This window comes from Electrophorus electricus, chromosome 10, assembly GCF_041902795.1.
Source record: "Electrophorus electricus isolate QZ-2024a chromosome 10, ASM4190279v1, whole genome shotgun sequence".
Lineage (NCBI taxonomy): Eukaryota > Metazoa > Chordata > Actinopteri > Gymnotiformes > Gymnotidae > Electrophorus > Electrophorus electricus.
The window spans coordinates 32,173,277-32,192,908 of NC_137506.1; the positions used below are offsets into that span (position 1 = coordinate 32,173,277).

The 19,632-nt window shown below is 48.2% G+C and overlaps 2 protein-coding genes across 6 annotated transcripts in view; one reads left to right on the top strand and one right to left on the bottom strand.

Moving 5' to 3' along the window:
- Positions 1-251, top strand: part of iars2 (isoleucyl-tRNA synthetase 2, mitochondrial) — a 21,060-nt gene extending 20,809 nt beyond the window's left edge. For all 4 annotated transcript variants that reach the window (XM_081722028.1, XM_081722029.1, XM_081722030.1 and 1 more), the window contains exon 23: positions 1-251. This exon is cut by the window's left edge and continues 488 nt beyond it. The gene's annotated coding sequence lies outside the window, so the exon portion shown is untranslated.
- A 367-nt stretch (positions 252-618) lies between these two features.
- On the bottom strand, positions 619-18,747 carry rab3gap2 (RAB3 GTPase activating protein subunit 2 (non-catalytic)). Of its 2 annotated transcripts, none has more exons than XM_027028782.3 (35): positions 18,402-18,747; positions 17,231-17,304; positions 16,673-16,790; positions 16,499-16,580; positions 16,098-16,145; positions 15,913-15,988; positions 15,651-15,752; positions 14,292-14,391; positions 14,107-14,205; positions 12,070-12,218; positions 11,545-11,624; positions 11,154-11,240; positions 10,822-10,961; positions 10,368-10,563; positions 10,020-10,163; positions 9,833-9,915; positions 9,627-9,691; positions 9,423-9,513; positions 9,192-9,313; positions 7,865-8,069; positions 7,391-7,488; positions 7,172-7,277; positions 6,909-7,069; positions 6,509-6,683; positions 6,203-6,370; positions 5,994-6,100; positions 5,741-5,807; positions 5,527-5,597; positions 5,359-5,394; positions 5,190-5,264; positions 4,416-4,631; positions 4,151-4,240; positions 2,753-2,953; positions 2,265-2,429; positions 619-1,667 (listed from the first exon to the last, which is right to left on the bottom strand). In XM_027028782.3, the coding sequence occupies exons 1-35, from the start codon at positions 18,511-18,513 to the stop codon at positions 1,518-1,520; spliced, it is 4,059 nt and encodes a 1,352-aa protein (XP_026884583.3). In that variant the 5' UTR covers positions 18,514-18,747; the 3' UTR covers positions 619-1,517. The 2 variants fall into 2 exon arrangements, with proteins under 2 accessions (XP_026884583.3, XP_026884582.3); XM_027028781.3 differs by having other exon boundaries at positions 5,151-5,264.
- Positions 18,748-19,632: the final 885 nt, after the last annotated feature.

Sequence of the window (19,632 nt, forward strand, 5' to 3'; positions counted from 1 at the left end):
GGCAGGATGTACGTGTGTGTGTAAATAAGTGAGAGTAACAGTGAGGGGACAACTGCCAACTGTTAATTTTTCATTCTTTCTAAAGCCAAAAGGAAGGGCTGCCTGTAAGGCCTGTGTGTGTATGAAGAAAGGTGAAGATTATTTTACTGTTCTTGGTTGTACTGGCTTTACCTCCACAACAGGTGCTGTACTGTCTAACTGCTTTTCCCTATACACCAACCACATTGAATAAAAGGCATATTTAAACTTTAGGGTTCATCGAGTTGAAACATAACCCTCCCCTTCACCCTCCACTTTAGTCACACCTTTTCCATGACATTGTAGTAAAGGTTTTAAGCATGAAAATCGTTTGTATATGAACAGTTCGCCTAAATTTGTAAAACTCGGCCTAGTTGTAAAGTGGCACATTTTAAGCAGAGGCCCACTGATTTGATATACAAACCATCTGACTGAACATAAGTAATTGAGGGTTAAGGGTCTTGTGCAGGGACCTGGCGGTGGTGGGACATGAACTGATTACTAGTCCAGTACCTTCACCACTGAGACCCTGCATGGTCTAAACCTGGTCCTGTCCTGTCTCAGTCAGAGCAGAGTTCAACACAAACCACAAAAGGCACATTTCATTGCATTTCTCGTTTATGATAACAGACGCTAGTCCTCTGACAGAGCAAAAGACAATGAAAAAGAAGAACGCTGGACAGGACAGACAGGTGAGGGGACCTGTGCCGACACTCGTATTAGCACAGTGTCAAATGTTATCACAGAGACAGAATCCCTCTCAACAGGAAGAGGAGCTTTCCCATGGCAGACAGTCCAAACGCGCTGGCATTACAGACAAGGATAAACCATAACCTTGAAAAGAAATACAAGCAAGAGGGAAAATATATATATATATATATGATACAAAATCATTTCCAGATGGCAAGGGCAGTGATACACCAGAACAGAAAGCGAAGCCTCTCCGCCTGTGAAACGAAACAAATTAATCACAGACTTCATACATGTCGCTGTGTAAGTCTCATCTTAAATGAGCCCAAGTCCGTGTGGTTTTGGTCATGCTATGCTCATAACGCCTACTGTATATGCTAAAGTACTGCACGTAGAGACAGCAGAGCGATTTTAGCTTTGCCCTTTCAGATGTCCCTCCGTATGCTGTCCATAATTATAGAAATACAACAATGGCGTCTGTCTCTCACCCATCCCCTCACCAGACATGTGCTCCTGCTTTTTGATACTAAATCGTTTCGACTGCGTCCACGTGTGTGAAACTGCACTACTGAAATGTTTCTTACACATTTTCCCCATTTGGCCTATCTGCGGCCATGGATGGTTCAGATTTTTATATTAATGATTAATGCTGAATGGAAAAGCCAAAAAGGAGACGTGAACATGAGAACATGAGCCTGTCCCGCAACACCTGTGCTTAGAAAGTGGCCACTCTCAGTCGCCATCTTTCACTCATTCTCCCCACATCTCACTCTTTCCTACACATACCCCACTCTGTCACACCCTGCCCCTCACTCGTCCTGCAGTGAGTCCACTGTCTCCAGCAGGTGGAGAGCCAGGCTGTACTGGGCGTGGTTCTCTGGGAGGATCTCGATCACGCGGCTCACCAGTTTGCTGGTCTTCTGGAGCGACACACAGGGACACCGCAGGTCACTGGGGTCCTACACACACACACACACACACACACACACACACACACACACACACACACACACACACACACACACACACACACACACACACACACACACAAAAAGAGAGAGGGTTTTTCTTAGCTCAGACGAGGTACCAGTGGTACCGTCCTGATCATGTGTACTGTGGCTTCAACTGGCTCAAGCAAACATTGTTTACAAGCAACGTGAGAAACGTGTTTTAGGAGTTCTAATAACTACATAACTGAAGAAAACAACCATGTTAAAGTAGATTTTAGTTTATTGTCCTGTTCAGCATTAGTGAGTTAGTGAATGTCAGCTGTGTGGAAGTATTTCTCACTCCATCCTGTGCCAATTATTATCAGCCAAAATTCCAATATGTTTTAATAAGGGTAAACAAAATGTTCCTTATTTGGCAAGTAATATATCAGATGGACCAAGCATCACTAATTCTGTCATTAGGAATGCTGTCATAGGAAACACTTTACCGATTTAAGTTTAGCCAATACCTCCATTACCCCATCAGAGTACATCTGGGCCTCATCTGGTTTTGTGTGTGTGTGTGTGTGTGTGTGTGTGTGTGTGTGTGTGTGTGTGTGTGTGTACCATAGCTTTGAGCCAGGTGCAGAGGGTTGGGGGCAGTCTGGCAAGGAGCTCCATGGTGACTTTGGTCTGGGTTTGGGAATGCAGCAGAGAGAAGGCCAGTCTCTGACCAATCAGAACCAAGAGCTGAGAGCCCAGCACCTCCTTATCCTCCACCTCCAACACAGCCTGAGATACGCACACGCAGGCACACGCACACGCAGGCACACACAGAGGAGGGGTAGAGGCGGAGGAGAGAATGAGTCTTGTTTTAGATATTAAAATGCATCATAAACATTCAGGTCCACTTTGTGACCTTCAAGTAGTTCAGGTCCAAGCCGTGTCCTGTGTTTTTACATTTATGCCATATATCTGATGCTTTTATCCAAACAAACTGACATTTCTGACAGTGTACATACAATGTACAATGTGTACACTTTTTCTAGTGTATAAATGTATAGTGAGTATATACATTTGTGTGCGCATGCATGCACATGTGTGTGTGTTTTCACCTCCTCTGCACGCAGGTCCAGGCCCTGGTTGTAGAGCTCACAGACCAAGTGTCTCCGCAGTACATCAGCATTGACCTGCAGGACAGAGGCCACCTCCAAACACATCACAGGCCACGCCCCCTCATGGCATTCATCTAGGGGGCCACGCCCCTCCACGTCATCCAGAGACTTCACCCAGCCAGTCAACACAGACATCAAAAACTAGAGAGGGATTAGAACAGAATTCTTATATAATTTATTATAACATATTATATATAGTTATACTATTATATATTTCTATTTTACATATTATTATATATATTGCTTTATTGTACTATAACATATTATATATTAACATATATTATTAGTATTTATTATAACTGAACTGTTACTGCATGTGGTCCCAACAGTAAAGCTTAATGAGATACAGAGCAGGTGACAGGAGTAAGCTAGTGTAGTGTAGTGCAGGAGCAAGGTGTGTGTGTGCGTGCGTGTGTGTGTGTGTGTGTGTGTATGTGTGGGTGTGTGTGTACCTCCTGTCTCAGTGCCACCAGGCCAGGGTCCATGTATATGTTCAGTAAGGTGGGAGGGATGTGTGTGTGTGTGTGTGTGTGTGTGTGTGTGTGTGTGTGGGTGTGTGGACCTCCTGTCTCAGTGCCACCAGGCCAGGGTCCATGTATATGTTCAGTAAGGTGGGAGGGATGTGGGTGTGTGTGTGTGTGGGTGTGTGGACCTCCTGTCTCAGTGCCACCAGGCCAGGGTCCATGTATATGTTCAGTAAGGTGGGAGGGATGTGGGTGTGTGTGTGTGTGTGTGTGTGTGTGTGGGTGTGTGGACCTCCTGTCTGAGTGCCACCAGGCCAGGGTCCATGTATATGTTCAGTAAGGTGGGAGGGATGTGTGTGTGTGTGTGTGTGTGTGTGTGTGTGTGTGTGTGGGTGTGTGGACCTCCTGTCTGAGTGCCACCAGGCCAGGGTCCATGTATATGTTCAGTAAGGTGGGAGGGATGTGTGTGTGTGTGTGTGTGTGTGTGTGTGTGTGTGTGGGTGTGTGGACCTCCTGTCTGAGTGCCACCAGGCCAGGGTCCATGTATATGTTCAGTAAGGTGGGAGGGATGTGTGTGTGTGTGTGTGTGTGTGTGTGTGTGTGTGTGTGTGTGTGGGTGGGTGGGTGTGTGGACCTCCTGTCTCAGTGCCACCAGGCCAGGGTCCATGTATATGTTCAGTAAGGTGGGAGGGATGTGTGTGTGTGTGTGTGTGTGTGTGTGTGTGTGTGTGTGTGTGTGTGTGTGTGTGTGTGTGTGTGTGTGTGTGTGTGTGGTGGTGGGTGTGTGGACCTCCTGTCTCAGTGCCACCAGGCCAGGGTCCATGTATATGTTCAGTAAGGTGGGAGGGGTGTGTGTGTGTGTGTGTGTGTGGACCTCCTGTCTCAGTGCCACCAGGCCAGGGTCCATGTCTCCACTGGGCAGTAGTTGGATAGTGCTCAGGTCCCTGAAGAATGCGTTCTTCCCCTGCAGGGGATGAAACACAGCAACAGTCATCTTTATGCAAGTGTGTGTGTGTGTGTGTGTGTTAGGGCTGAACTATCATATCACACAAACACTCGTCAGTGTTTTATCATTCTGCAGTATTATATCCAGGTATGGTAGTAACGTTGAGGTGACGTGTCCTGCTGGGCGGTGGTACCTTGCTGTCGAACAGGCTGAGTGGTTTGACACGCAGGGAGAAGGTCATGGCAGCGTGCAGGAGTGAGGCCAGCAGGCAGTGGTGCTGGATCAGGGGATAGTGCACTGCCCTGTGCTGGAGAGCCAGCTCCACGAGAGAGGCTGGACCCTCCACCGCCCCCCACACCTCCTCCACACACACCTGTGGCACACACACCTCCTCCACGCCCGAGTCAGACTGCAACACACGCACAGACACAAAGCAATCCGACTCTTGTTCAATAAACTTTTACTGACATTTCAAATAACATACTAACCAGCTTTTGATTGGCCATGCAAGAGAGTTTTTCATTTTTATTTTTTTAAGCGGGCTTCAAAGTACAGCAAAAATTAGGCTGGATAAACGCAGCAGGGCGCGCGAGAGGGTCCGGGGTGAGTGGCGAACGCAGCAGGGCGCGCGAGAGGGTCCGGGGTGAGTGGCGAACGCAGCAGGGCGCGCGAGAGGGTCCGGGGTGAGTGGCGAACGCAGCAGGGCGCGCGAGAGGGTCCGGGGTGAGTGGCGAACGCAGCAGGGCGCGCGAGAGGGTCCGGGGTGAGTGGCGAACGCAGCAGGGCGCGCGAGAGGGTCCGGGGTGAGTGGCGAACGCAGCAGGGCGCGCGAGAGGGTCCGGGGTGAGTGGCGAACGCAGCAGGGTGCGCGAGAGGGTCTGGGTAAACGCGGCAGGGCGTGTGCATCCTACAACTGTTCAGCTCTTACTTTGGAGAAAAAAGCAAAAGAGGGAATAGAAGAAGAGACCTCCATCAGCGCCTGGAGGAGCAGCACACAGGAGCCCAGGAAACTGGTCATAGCTGCATCACCCATGCCCACGTCCTACACACACACACACGCAAACATGTCTAAGAAGGCCAGTTTAAACACTCTTCTAAGCATTACACTTGAATCCAGGTTCAGAGTGAACACTCACCCTTCTGCAGAGTCTGTCTTTGGGAGCTTTCCCTACCTATTGAGACACACACACACACACACACACACACACACACACACACACACACACACACACACGAGACCCTTGTAAAGTTATGTGAAAGATCGCTTGTGGCGGATACCTAAATACACAGATACACGCTGGCACCTTTTCCATTAAGAAGGCAGTGGCAGAGAAGCGTTTCACTATAAAGGTGTTCCACATCATAGAGGAGATTCCTGAGAGAGAGAGAGAGAGAAACAGAGAGACAGAGAAGCAGGGGCAGGGGAACAACAATAGCAAAATGCAATGATTAAACTATATGAAATTTCATTCCAGCAAGAGACTTTGGTTTGGGTTTTGTTCAGTCAAAATGGCCCACCTAACTGAATATGAGGACTAGAGATCATCTTCAGATACTCGACAGACCACTCCAGATTCCGACACATCTATGGGGGGGGGGGGGGGGGAAGAGACTTAATTATCTGTACTGAATAATCAAAGCCTTTGTAAATTTAGTGAACTAGCAGAAGTGTTTAAGGAGGATTAATGAAGAATGGAGGTAGATGAGCTCAATGGGGCATTAGGGCAGATCTTGCTGGGTTTGACTGTGGTGTCAGAGTTTGGAGGCTTGCCTCAGGGTCCTTGTTCCACTGTACCACGTACTCCCAACAACAGTGCGCCCACATCATGTCTGCCGAGAGAGAACTGGGGAAACGCTCGCACACACACATCAGTGCTTCTGCGCGCACACACACAAACACAGGTTAAAAGAGGAACGGTCTCACACACACACACAAACAGTAGTAACACATTTCTCGGGCTGCTCTCCAACCCTAATTACCCTGTAGTCTTTGTAAATCGCCCCACCCTCCCTTCCTCTGCTGCAACGGCTCTTCCACTGGCTGGTCTGAGCTCTGCCCGTCACCCTTCCACTCAACCATAGCCTGCAGTGTTCTGGGGGCAACATCTTGCCTGAAGATAAGTTTTGCAACTCTGTCTGCCAACCCTCCTGGTGGAGAGAGAGAGAGAGAGAGAGAGAGAGAGAGAGAGAGAGAGAGAGAGAGAGAGAGAAAAAGGAAGGAAGTGAGGATTTAAACGTGTGCAACTGTGCCATGCTATCTCAGAGCAAGCCCAGAAACTGCAGTACCTCTGCCACTCTCCAGCAGGGCTTTGACTGAGCAGCGCTGAGTGGCGCCCCCTGGTGATCCCTGCGGGGACGGCAGACTCAGCAGGGTCTGCAGTGCCAACACGTCCTCCAGCTGTCTCACACACACCACCCACTGCTCCAACTCCAGCGACACACACTCCCAGTCTGCCTGGAACTACAGAGAGTTATGCACACGCGCGCGCAAACACACATGCACACATCCACATCCACGCACACATGCATGAGCAGAAAAATAACTCCAGCTGCAATTATAAACTGAGAAACCAGAGAACTGACACAATCATCCTTCTTCTTCTTGAATCAACATACTCAATTCAGCTAGACCTCCACACACACACACACACACACACACACACACACACACACACACACACAATACCTTGCTCTCAGCCAGGCTTGTGATGGAGCTCTTGGCAACAAGATGGGCCACGAGGGCAGCCAGCAGGGCGGCGCCAGCACTCTCTGACTGAACACACGCAACACGTACCTGCTGCCACCAGGGGGAGACACACTGCACGTCCCAGGATTCATCCACAGCACCTAACACACGCACGCAAAGAAGAAGGGGGAGTCAAGGGGAAGTTTCAAAATTGTGAATCAAAATATCCCTCAGACCACACACACACACACACACACACACACCTTTCATAGACGTAAGTGTGTTGAGGAGGGTGTGTAGGTTCCTGGTGGCAGCAGCGTTCTTGAGAATCTCCTTCTCTCTGTTCAGCCACACAGTCAGCAGCAAAGACTGCAAATGAGAATGAGTCAGTCAGACCTCCAGGTCAGGAGCCACACCACCAACCACACCTCGCTCTCTCTCTCACTCCATCTCACTCTCTCTCTCACTCCATCTCTCCTCACCAGTAGTTGTTGTGGGCTTATGCCACTCTGCTGTAGCGTCTCACACACCCGCTCCAGTGGACTCTGACCAGAGAGGCAACCCCAAAACAGAAAGCTACCTGTAGTGTGTGTGTGATATGTGATATATATATATATACACATACGAGAGAGACACACATGCGCACACACACACACGCACAGAGGTACATTCACCTAATCATTTTCATCAGTACTAATACTTTCTTATTTATCAATAATTAGCTTAAATATAAATACACTTAAGATCTAAAATAATAGTCTGCACTTTTATTCAAAGCCAGTTTTCTGAAACCACAAATGTTACTTATAGGGCTCAGCATGTAAAACAGATACTTTCATGAACATGGAAGTTCATATAAAAGTACAACTTTAAAGACCACATTATTATTGTTACTACTATTTACATTTACACAAACAAACACAGTAAGTGAGTGAATGTGAGCGTTATTCCCAGACCTAGCTGTGTCCAGTCTGTGTCGGGGCCTCTGACAACACGCAGCTCTCCGTCCTCACACACCAGCTGGGACAGAAAGGCTCTGACTGGCAGCGGCCCACCCGAGTCCTCAGCGAATGAGACGGAAGGGCGGGAGTTCACCTCTGCATAACGCTGCAGGATTGGTCTGACTTGAGTCAGGTCGTCTTCAATGCCAGGAACAGAAAGCTGTGGGCGTGTGGAGAGAAGCTTGAGGAGGGCTAAATGGCAGAGCTGGCTGTTTGAAGGAATCCCAGTGTGTGTGTGTGTGTGTGTGTGTGTGTGTGTGTGTGTGCTCAAATTCTGTCTCAGTAGGGGAGATCAGGTGCCCTGCGCCTTCAGACTAACGTGAAGAGACATGTGGCAGTTGACCCAGAGGTTACAGGCCACACAGTGAGACCAGTCTGCTCTGAGTGAGACCAGTCTCCTTGGTGAAGCCCCCTGAAGGAGGAAGTAATAAGATTATCGTTCTTGTGGTATGGTCACCTTGTCACGGGACATCTTCATGGGGTCGGGTTTGCAACCAGGAACACACTTCTCCCAAGATCGCAAGACTAGACTAGATTAGGTTACACTTGACTATATTAGACTAGAGGAGACTAGACTAGAGCGCTTTATTTTCATTGTGCAGCACTGCAAAGAAATTTAAGATGCAGTAGTGCTAGAAAATTATACATTTACATAAATTTACATGTCTTTTAGTTCTCTTGTGATTGGCTCACCCAAGACGCATACTAACGCAAGTGTGAACAGGGCATTCTTTACATGGCATCAGCCTGTCAGGTCTTCGTGTGCTCACCTACAGGCTGTCCTGACTGTGGAGGTGTGTGCCTAAAGCAGGGCAGAGCTGTGTGGAGTAACAGTGGGAGTGTCTCCCTGGAACACGCCACCTCACGCCAGCTTTCAGGATCCCCCCCTAAAACTCTTGCCATAGTTCTGATGTTTAAACGTCTGTGCGGTGTTCTGTCTGATGACTGCAGGATCTCCACCTGCACACCGAAGCATGTCCCCTGCACCAACGCTGCTGGTTGGGCCCCTGAACACAACAGACTACTCCACAGGGCGCTTTATGGCCAGCCCTGCCCCGACAGGTGCTCAACAGATGGGCAGAAGAATGGGTATACAGACCAGGTGAAGACTACATAAAGAAATAAATAAAACCAAAAAAAAACTGGAGATGCTGCCGCTGACCGAAATACCTGGTGTCAGTTTAACCTGCACCGTGGAGGAGAACAGGAGAACCAGGAGGAACGCAACCAATGACACTCACACTACTTACACCCACCATACGTGTGTTTGTGTGAGACTCACAGAATCAGAGTCTGTAGGGGAGTTATCAGGAGAGTGCAGTAACTGAACATCAGTGTAGAGTTGTAGTAGTTTGAGCTGAGATGAACACAACTGTAGCAATAACTCATCTACTGCCTCTGGATCTGAAACACGCACACACACGCACACCAGAGAGTTAATGATTGAAAATGTTTTTCCAAATTCAACAACACATTAAAGACACTTTGTACATTAAACACAAATGACCTCTACCTTGTTCTTTCAGGCTGGCCAATAACATTCTTATAATGTTGGTCAGGCATGAAACTGGAGCATTCTTATTGGTCAAAAGAGACTCCAAGGCCTGTCAATAAAACCCAAGGAATGCTTCAACATCCTGGTTAAGAGGCAGATCTAACATATATGTGTTATAACATTAGTAAGCGCTCTTTGCGTGTCTGTGTGTTTGCGTCTGACCTGTTTTTTAATGGCAGGGTGTTTGATTTCCAGCAGAACGCTCTGGGCCTCACTCTCTAGAAAAGCTATCAATCACAGTTGAGAGATCAAGATAAAGCAACTGAACACACATACAATTGCTTTTAGTTGGGTGGAAACCCTTAGACATCTTTACTGGGCTGAGACTCCGCCCCCAGGTGGGTGGGGGCAGGGCATTTGAGCCTCACTTGGGTCGAGCTCTCTGCTCCTCAGGACAGAACTCAGCCTCTTCAGCAGGTGCAAGTCTCTGGCCCGCTCACTCTTCTTATCACTGAACAAGACAGGGGAGGGGCATGACAGTCAGACGAAGAGACACACCTGAGCTGTGTGTGTGTGTGTGTGTGTGTGTGTGTGTGTGTGTGTGTGTGTTTGTACCTGAGGGCCAGGTGAAATGGTACAGTTATGGATCGTATCACTCCAGTTGTTGGGTCGAACAGACACACCTGCTGTGTGTGTGAGTGCCATGCGTGACTGGTTACACTGTTCACCCCCATTAACCTGTAACCTGGATACAGCAGCCTGACAGACAGACAGACAGACAGACAGGAAAGAGAGAAAGAGAGAGAGAGAGAGAGAGAGAGCGTGAGCAGGAGTGTGTGTGAGCAGTTTGCATGCAGGTGTGTGGAATCAAATGTATGATGCCATATAGAGTCATTTAATGCTGAACACCATTAGAGAGTAAAGAATGTGTGTGTGTGTGTGTGTGTGTGTGTGTGTGTGTACCTGCAGTGTTTGCCCACGGTGAATGCCCCCACCCTGGGGCCATGCTGAGTGCCCCAGACCTCCAAGATGCCCCTGCGCGGGGCATAAATGACCAGGAAGTGTGCGTGTCGTCGTGGCATGGAGGGGGAGGAGGCCATGTCTCTATCTGTGTTAGCCTCAAACACCTGCACCCAGCCCAGCTGGGCGTCACGGTAACCTACATACACACATACACGCACACACACACACACACACACACACACACATACAAACAGGCACATGTGCGAGCGCACACACACACACACGAACACGCACACACACACAAACACGGGATTAAACTGATTCCCCAACATGACAACATACAAATGTACTCATTCACAATTCATCTAAAAAAATATACGGCACTTCTTTCCCTCTGCCTCTCTCTCTCTCTGTCCCTTCCACCTCTCCCTCTCTCCCTCTCTCCCCCTCTCACCCTTCCACATGCGGATGGCAATCCCACGCGCCACATCCAGCAGCGTCACTCTGCCGAAGTCATCCGTCACACCCGCCATGCTGTAGCATGGTGACAGACAGATGGACTCACCATGACGACGGGAATCAGGGAGCCCAAACCTGCATGGAACAGACAGAACAGACCCATTCAGCCTTACAGATTGTCGTAGTTTTAGCTTCTTTTTTTTTGCTTTTTTTTTTACTGTAGCTCTGAACCAAAGTGTCTCTTTTTCTTTGCGCTGAAGGCGGGACAGGAGGCAGTTCCCTGAGCAATGAGCACGAGGGAGAAGACCAGACCTTATATGGACTCACCTAACAGGAAGGGGCGTAGCCGGCTCCACCTTAGGCTTGTGTTTCTGACCTGGTTCTTCCTCATTCTTCTTCCACCCCAGCCATCCACTGTCAGGGCAACAGAGAGATTCCATCAACATAGTGGTTTATTTGACACCTTTTAACGTTTCACGACACTGCTCCACCAGTCCCACTGAACCGGAAACGAGGGCAGGAGCTGGAGAAGTAAAGTCAGAAGGCAGGTTGTGCGATGATGGCGGAGAGAGTTTCGATCAGACCGTGCTGGTGTGCAGCGCTGATGAACTCTGAGCTCAAAGAAATTAAATAAGAGACCAGAGTGTTGCCAGGTGGGATAACACGGATGTAGACACACATGCAGAGATTAAAAATATGCACGCATTCACACACTTACCTGGCAGCATTGAACAGGGCTGAAGTTAGTTTGCTGGCTACAGCTAGCGCCACATGAGACAGAAGAGGCTGTGAACTGCCCTGAGAGACAAAGACCAAGCACACATCCTCAGATGAGCACAATGAAACATCTGGATTCAGTCAGGACAGAACTGATGCATTGTGGAATATGTCACCACTCTCACTGAAAATCCAGCTAAGGCTTTTTTGTCAGTGTTTAATGTTTAACATCAACTGCCCTTCATACTGTGGGTACCTTTCATGGGCAGGGGACCAATAGTCATGACCTGCTATATAACGTTCCAGGTCTAATGACAGATGTTGACATCATCGCATTATTTCAGTTCTCTTGGAAAGCTCCATTTTCAGACATATGAGTTTTTTATATGATGTGATGATGAAAAATCTGCCATCAAACATACAACAGAGAGACAGACACCACCACAGCAACCCTGCTGTCTACTACAGTAGAAATACTGTATACACACACACACACACACACAAACACAACTCCAGACTCGGGTACCTCGACAGCGTAGTAGAAGCCAGTGAAAGGGCCTCCACCCACTGTGATGTACTGACTCATAGCAGGGGGGCTGCCCTTCACAGAGGCGTGGAACCCCCCCAGGACAGAGGCGTTCTTCATCTGATCAAATACACTCAGCGGTATGACGCCTGAGGGGGAGAATGAACAGAACAGTGAGCACAATTCCCTTTCTTTTTTAATGTTATTCTTAATTATTAATAACTCAAATTCAAGTCTTTTTCTACCCCTTTGTCTAGAAACAAGAAACACTGGAATATTCATTCATGAACAGACCCTTCAAACAGCTTAAAACTAGAACATTTAAATGACAACATTCAAACTAGCGCGCCCTGTCGCCCTCACATCAGTCGTGATGAAGTGCTTTGAAAAGCTAGTCAGAGACTTCATCACATCTTCACTGCCAGCCTCCATGGACCCACTGCACTTTGCATACCGCCACAACCGCTCCACTGACGATGCAATTGCACATCTGCTCCACACTACACTGACTCACCTGGACGAAGGGAGGGGAAATGATGTTAAAATGCTATTTGTCGACTACAGTTCAGCATTTAACACTATCATCCCCTCCCTACTCACTACTAAGTTGGGGGATCTAGGACTGCATACATCCCTGTGTGACTGGATCACCAACTTCCTAACAGACAGACCACAATCAGTACGGGTGGGCAACTGTGCCTCATCCACCCCCACCCTCAGCACTGGAGCTCCTCAGGGTTGTGTCCTAAGCCCCCTGCTCTACTCACTGTACACCTACGACTGCACAGCCACTTCCAGCTCCGCCATCATTGTCAAGTTTGCTGACAACACCGTTGTCATGGGTCTGATCTCGGACAACGACGAGAGGGCCTACCTGGAGGAGATTAAACACCTGGAAAGCTGGTGCCAGGAAAATAATCTCCTCCTAAACGTCAGTAAGACAAAGGAGCTGATCGTGGATTGCAGCAAGAAGCAGGAGCGGCACTACCAACCTGTGAGGATCAGTGGAACCACGGTGGAGAGAGTAGATAGTTTCAGGTACCTTGGAGTTCACATCTCGCAGGACCTGTCCTGGTCCCGCCATACCAACTCCCTGGCAAAGAAGGCTCGTCAGCGTCTTTACCACCTCAGACGCCTAAGAGACTTCAGACTGCCCTCCAAAGTACTGCGGAACTTCTACACCTGCACTATCGAGAGCATCCTCACGGGGAACACAGTCTGGTTTGGGAATAGCACCAAGCAGGACAGACAAGCACTCCAAAGGGTAGTGCGTTCAGCAGAGCGCATCACTCACACGGAACTTCCTGACCTGCAGACCATCTACTACAGGCGGTGCCAGACCAAGGCCAGGAGAATTGTGAAGGACCCCACCCATCCCAACAATAGGCTCTTCTCTCTGTTGAGGTCAGGGAGGCGCTTCCGCTCCCTGAAGACCAAGACAGAGAGGCTGAAGAGGAGCTTCTTCCCACAGGCCATTCGGGCCCTGAATCAGGGAAACTGATAAACTGTGGGGACCACCACCACCATGTAACATAACTGTATATTTGTACATCTGTATATATAGATTTATACTCAATTGCCTTGTTACACAACAACTGTAGATATGTTATTATACAAAATGGATCTGTACATTCTGTAGATTGTGTACATATATACCCAACCATATACATTGTACATTGTGTATATAATCATAATATACATATATTGTACATACATTGTTAATATATTTTGTACATACATAGAATATATATATTTATCTTGCATATATACATTTTTCTCTATGCACCCCTGTTTCCTTTCCTCAGTTTGGACAGAGCACTCTCCACCATTTCACTGCAAGTTATACTGTGTATGACTATGTATGTGACGAATAAACCGAACTTGAACTTGAACTTGAACTTGAACTATACTACAGATGATGTTTATTGAGAACTACAGAAACAACCATCTTGAAATGTTCTCCTGAAACAGCTCGTTACGTTTGTTCAGGTATAGGCGCACCCACGTCCCCTCTGATCTCACGCCCTCCACACTCACCCACACTGCTGTGGTCTATGATGCTGTCCACATCCTGCAGGCCCCACTTCTTATAGGCCAGCGGAGGAGGCTGCACGACATCACTTCCTGCTGCTGCAGCTACAGTGAGGAGAGAAGGCAGAGGAATGAGGACAGGGCAGAAAGTAAAGGTTATATTACGCACGCACGCACGCATGCACGCCCACCTCGAGCGACCTGATTTCTGCAAGCGCGCAGAGACTGAAAGAGGCTGAATCCATCGATGGTGACCAGGGCTGACGGGTACAGGATACTTAGCTCTTCGTGCTGTCAGAGGGAGACATGTTAGCCAATCAGGTCCTCAGAACCAGTCACGCATACACAGTGAAGGAGGTCGGGAGACAGTAACAGTTACTCTGTATTTGCACATGTATATACCAGATCAGAGATTGTGATATGTGTGTGTGTGTGTGTGTGTGTGTGTGTGTGTGTGTGTGTGTGTGTGTGTGTGTGTGTGTGTGTGCGTGCGCGCACATGTTTTGAAGGGATCATATGAACATCTGACATTTTTTTAAAAGTTTTGTTGTTTTAAATTTTTACCCTGGTTGTCTCCCAGTGTTAGCCGTCTCCATTCTCACACACTAGCTAAGTCCTCCCGTCACACGACCCCAGCGACCTGGGATGGGGGAGGCTAGCGCTCACTTCCTCCCACATACCTCAACTGTTAAGACTGCCGCTGGAGGGGCGCACTAGCCCCGCCTACGCTGGCAAGCACACGCCCAGATTGGGTGGTCGGGGGTTGAGGGGGAGGAGTTATTATGGCAGTTATGCTTTCTTGGAGGAGGCTCTCACATCACAGATGGTAGGACTGAGTGAGTGAGTGAGAAATGCCAGCAATAGGTTTGATTCCCAGGGAGCACAGACACGGTCATACTGTGTCCTGCCATCCGGCAGAAGACAAAGAGTGCCAAGGTGAAAAATAACATCATTTTAAAATTTTGTTTGTGCCTGCTTCAGTAAAACATTTAAATAACTAGGTCTAGGAAACTGTGCAGTTCTTTTAGACTGTGATTATACTGAGAACTGTAACAACATTTAGTCTGTGCAATAATTGTGGGATTAGTGAGGAGGTTTTTTTTAGCCATCATGTTGTCCAATAAACACAAGCTGGAGACTGTGGTCACTGTGCAGGCTGTGTAATCACCACAAACTGTAACTGCTAACTGTGAGATAACTAAAGTTATTGAATTGTGCAATAATTATTGGTTGTATATAGTGGCATTGCAAAAATGTGCTGAACTCTGCAATGACTGCAGGCAAATAACTAGAGAGACTGAGAACCATTTCCAATTCAAATTCTGACATCATGTGATGTGTGCAAGTGAACACACGATTGTTTTTCTGTGTGCTGAAATATTTCCCTGTGGGATAATAAAGTATAAGTCACATCACAATAATAAATATGTAGATAGCTCTGAATAAAAGAGTCTGCCAAATGCTGAAAACGCAAACATGTGAACGCACGTGTGTGTGTGAACATGGGCGTTGCTGCGGATGAACAAACATATTGTTGCGCGTGAACGTACCTGCTCAGTGACACCAGGATGGCGCGGGATCTCATATGTACGACACTTCAGCCTGAGCACAGGGTCTTCATTTAACAGCTGAGCCAATAGAAGAACACCGTTCTAAAATACACACACACACACACACACACACACACACACACACACACACACACACACACATATATATATATATATATATATATATATATATATGAGAGACATAAGGAAAGTACAGGAGTACTGGGGGTCAGAGGTCACAGGTCAAATAAAGCCCCGGTACCTCTGTGTAGAAGCGAACATATCCTGAGCTGAACCCAACCACAATACAGGTCCAGTCTGGACGACCTGTGGAACTCCTAAACACAAACACATGTACACACACAGACTTTAGTCTTTAATATAAATGAAGACATAAATGTGATATAAATGTGTGTGTGTGTGTGTGTGACGGAGTAGAGGTCTCACCTCTTCTGGCTGGCCAGCGGGATACACACGACACTGTTCACACACTCTCTGTTGGGAAGCAAGATGACTTCAGAACCATTAAACCACAACACCAGCAGCCCTCACTCCTCCTTCCACCTCTGACCTCTAACCTCTAACCCCTCTGACCTCGATGCCTTCTCTCTCCTCTCCTGCTCCCCATCTACAGCTCCTCAGCCGCTCTCCCTTATAGGCTGCTTTTTCACTCCTCCCCTCCTCATTATTATTCCTTATTACACCAGTGTTCACCCCCTTCTCCTGTCCCATATCTTCTCCTCCCCACACTCTCCTTCTCTCCCTTATTAGGATTTCTCTCTCTCTCTCTCTCTCTCTCTCTCTCTCTCTCTCGCAGCCCGCCCTCCCTCCCTCCCTCCTCCTCTCACCCTTCCTCAGTGCTCAGTGTTCCACTCCAGGAAACAGCCAGCGTCATCTCCTCCCTTCCAGAGTCATCTGTCTGCCATTTAGCTGCCAATCAATACAGTGATCGATCAGCCATCAGCAGAAAAACCTGGATTTGCATAGCTCGCGTGTTCGGGTGAACGCGTGTGCCAGCATACCAGACAAAAAGACGGCTTTGTGTTCTCGGGCGATGACCAAGAGGTCTGAGCAGGGAGACAGGGACAGCACACAGTCCTGCAGCCATGGGACACTCTGTAGCTGCACGTCCTCTTCCGCCTAGAGGGAGAGGAGCACACACACACACACACACACACACACACACCAACGACGGGACCGTGAGAGTCACCATAAAGGACATGAGAAGGGAAATTAAGAGATTGACTATGCCAAAGCAGACGGAAAAAGCAGAAAACCAGGGATATGCTGACACTTCCGACATTATTCACCTATCCATACAAGCAGATACTGGAATTCCAAAAATAAGTGTAGTGGACAGACTGTTACAGACTGTTACTATAACAGACTGTTCTAGTTACTGTTTTAGTCATTTGGCAGACACTCTGACAGCAGACATGCATGCGTCTGCTTTTGGAAAGGAAGGCTAGTTCATGGAAATATGGGTCAACTCTGAACTTCAGCAGCAGTAACAAATACACTTGATAAAAAAAACCGTTAATATTTCCTGAGATACGTAAAAAGTACCCGGGAAAACAGACCGTGGTTCTGTCCTCTCTGGTGTCCGAGGTTTCCCATGAGCCCCAGTCTGAATTATCCCAGGATAACTCATTCTCTAATGACAGATGGGGGGGGGGGGGGTAGAAGGGTTGGGGGCTTGTTAAGAAAATGTGAAAAAACAAGGTGATGGAAACAGTGACGTGAGAGCCAAAGGGCACTGGAAACGCATTAGAACAGAACATAAGAAGAGAGAGACAGATGCAGGAGGCAATACAATAAGCAATGCTGTATGATGGAGGGTGAGCCATGTGTCACGTTCCAACCCGCGAGCTTTCCACTGTCGCTCCGTTTCTTTGAGCTGCCCAGTTGTCCAGCGTGACAGCGGTCCATGCCCCCAGACACAAGCTCGGCTGCGACACCAGTCCGGTCCATGCCCCCAGACACAAGCTCGGCTGCGACACCAGTCCGGTCCATGCCCCCAGACACAAGCTCGGCTGCGACACCAGTCCGGTCCATGCCCCCAGACACAAGCTCGGCTGCGACACCAGTCCGGTCCATGCCCCCAGACACAAGCTCGGTCTCTCTTAGGCCTCATCTTCCTCCGTCAGGAAGTAATGAGGTCGGACCACTGCCCTGGGACGCGATGACTCACTCGGTAAAGTTCAGTCACCTCTCTTCCCGCTCACACACTGCTAAACTCTTCATTAACGTTATAGCTGCGCACAGCCACTGTTGCCTTCTCTGCGTTTTAAAACTTTATACGGGACAGAATAGAAAGCGGCGAGATAGTGGTGAACCGGGAAAAACCCTCGCTGTCTGTAACGATACTGGAAGGCACCTCTTCCAGCGCGAAGTTGCTGAATAGGAGCTACCAGACCAGACACGTAGCTAGATCTTGTTAAAACTCTGATATTATTCCTAGAACACGCACGACGAGGTTAGAGAAGTAATCTCAGCAGCTAGCTGGCCAACAGGTCAGTTATCAGCTAACGAGATAGCAAACTTTCATAAATAGTAGCTCGCCGCTGCTTCATCCGAGCTGGCTGTCTTATCCGGGATTTAAAGACAAATTTGTCCAAACGCTTCCGTTATCAGGCTTTGTAAGTCACGTTTCTGACAGCGCTACCCGACCTGGCTAAGAGGTTAGCTAGCTGGCTAACAACACGAGCAGGCTTGAAACCATAGCAACAGTTGGTTTAGTGCGGGCTTTACCTGCGGGGTCTGTGCTGTCGCCCGTCACAGCGCTTCTCTGACTGGCAAACAAACTCTCCCTGACTTGTCTGAGCTCCTGGACGCGACAGAAGTCCAGCAGGCAGCAGGACATCCTGGACTGGACCGCTGGCCGCTGCTTAGCCGAGGTAGCCGATGCGCTATGCGGCCAACTTGCAGCCTTTTCGCTCGCCGACGAGCAAGATTTGCCCCCCCAAAAAAAGCGACGGAGTGTGTTGCCTCCGGTGACAGAGTACTGTCGACAAAAGCTTGCGCGACTGTGTTTGTAAAAGTTCGTTAGATAAAATGTGAAGTGGCTACGGACAAATCTGAACGCTGCAGTTCAAACTGTCGTTGTTTACCTCAGCGGGTGACACATCCTCAGCCGCAGAGACGCCACGGCAGGCGCGTCACGCAGCCGCGCCCCCTGCTGTCGTGGAGGACGACTTGCACCTCATTTTCAGCGCATTTGTGCCCTGAGGCGAGATTGTCCCTTTCGTTTCTTACTTCACAATAAAGGTTCGAATCTGTCATTATCTAATATTCTATTATCATCATCGTAATATCTCTTATTCGTTATTACTGTCCCCGTCATTAGCTATTTTAATGATATAAACATTTGATGTCAAACCCTTGTTTGTAAAGATCACATCTAAAGGACGAAAATTAACATCTATACAGAATCACAAAAAAAGCAGCCAGTTTTCACGGGTGTCTTAGAAAAAAAAGTAAGCCATTATTGTGTCTGTCTGTCTCTCTCTCTCTCTCTCTCTCTCTCTCTCTCAGGGTATAAGAAGCCTGTTTTATTAAGATGGCAGCGTGTTTAACACTAAAATTAAAATAAAATGACCTACTGTATATTCCAACAGAATCACACTATGGAGGAGACAGCCAAAAAGAGAAACGTGTCTTCGATGCTGAGGCCAGTTTTAAAGAAGAAACAGGACATTTTAGAGATCCTGGATGAAAGACTGTCAGAAAGCTCTGGGCGCCATGTGTCACCAGATCAACGGGTCAGAGAAACAACGTAGTACAGACACTGGAGTGTTATACAGCGTGGGAGAAACACTCTGAGACAAACCGGAGTGTTGACGATAGTTAACGTTTCAAACGGGTTTCTTTTCCAAACGCCATTATTATGCTACACGTTTACTGCACAATAACACCTGTTACCTAATATAAGCGTCTCTGCTCTACTGTGGGGGTTGGATGCAATTTGCCAGAAGTAGGACCA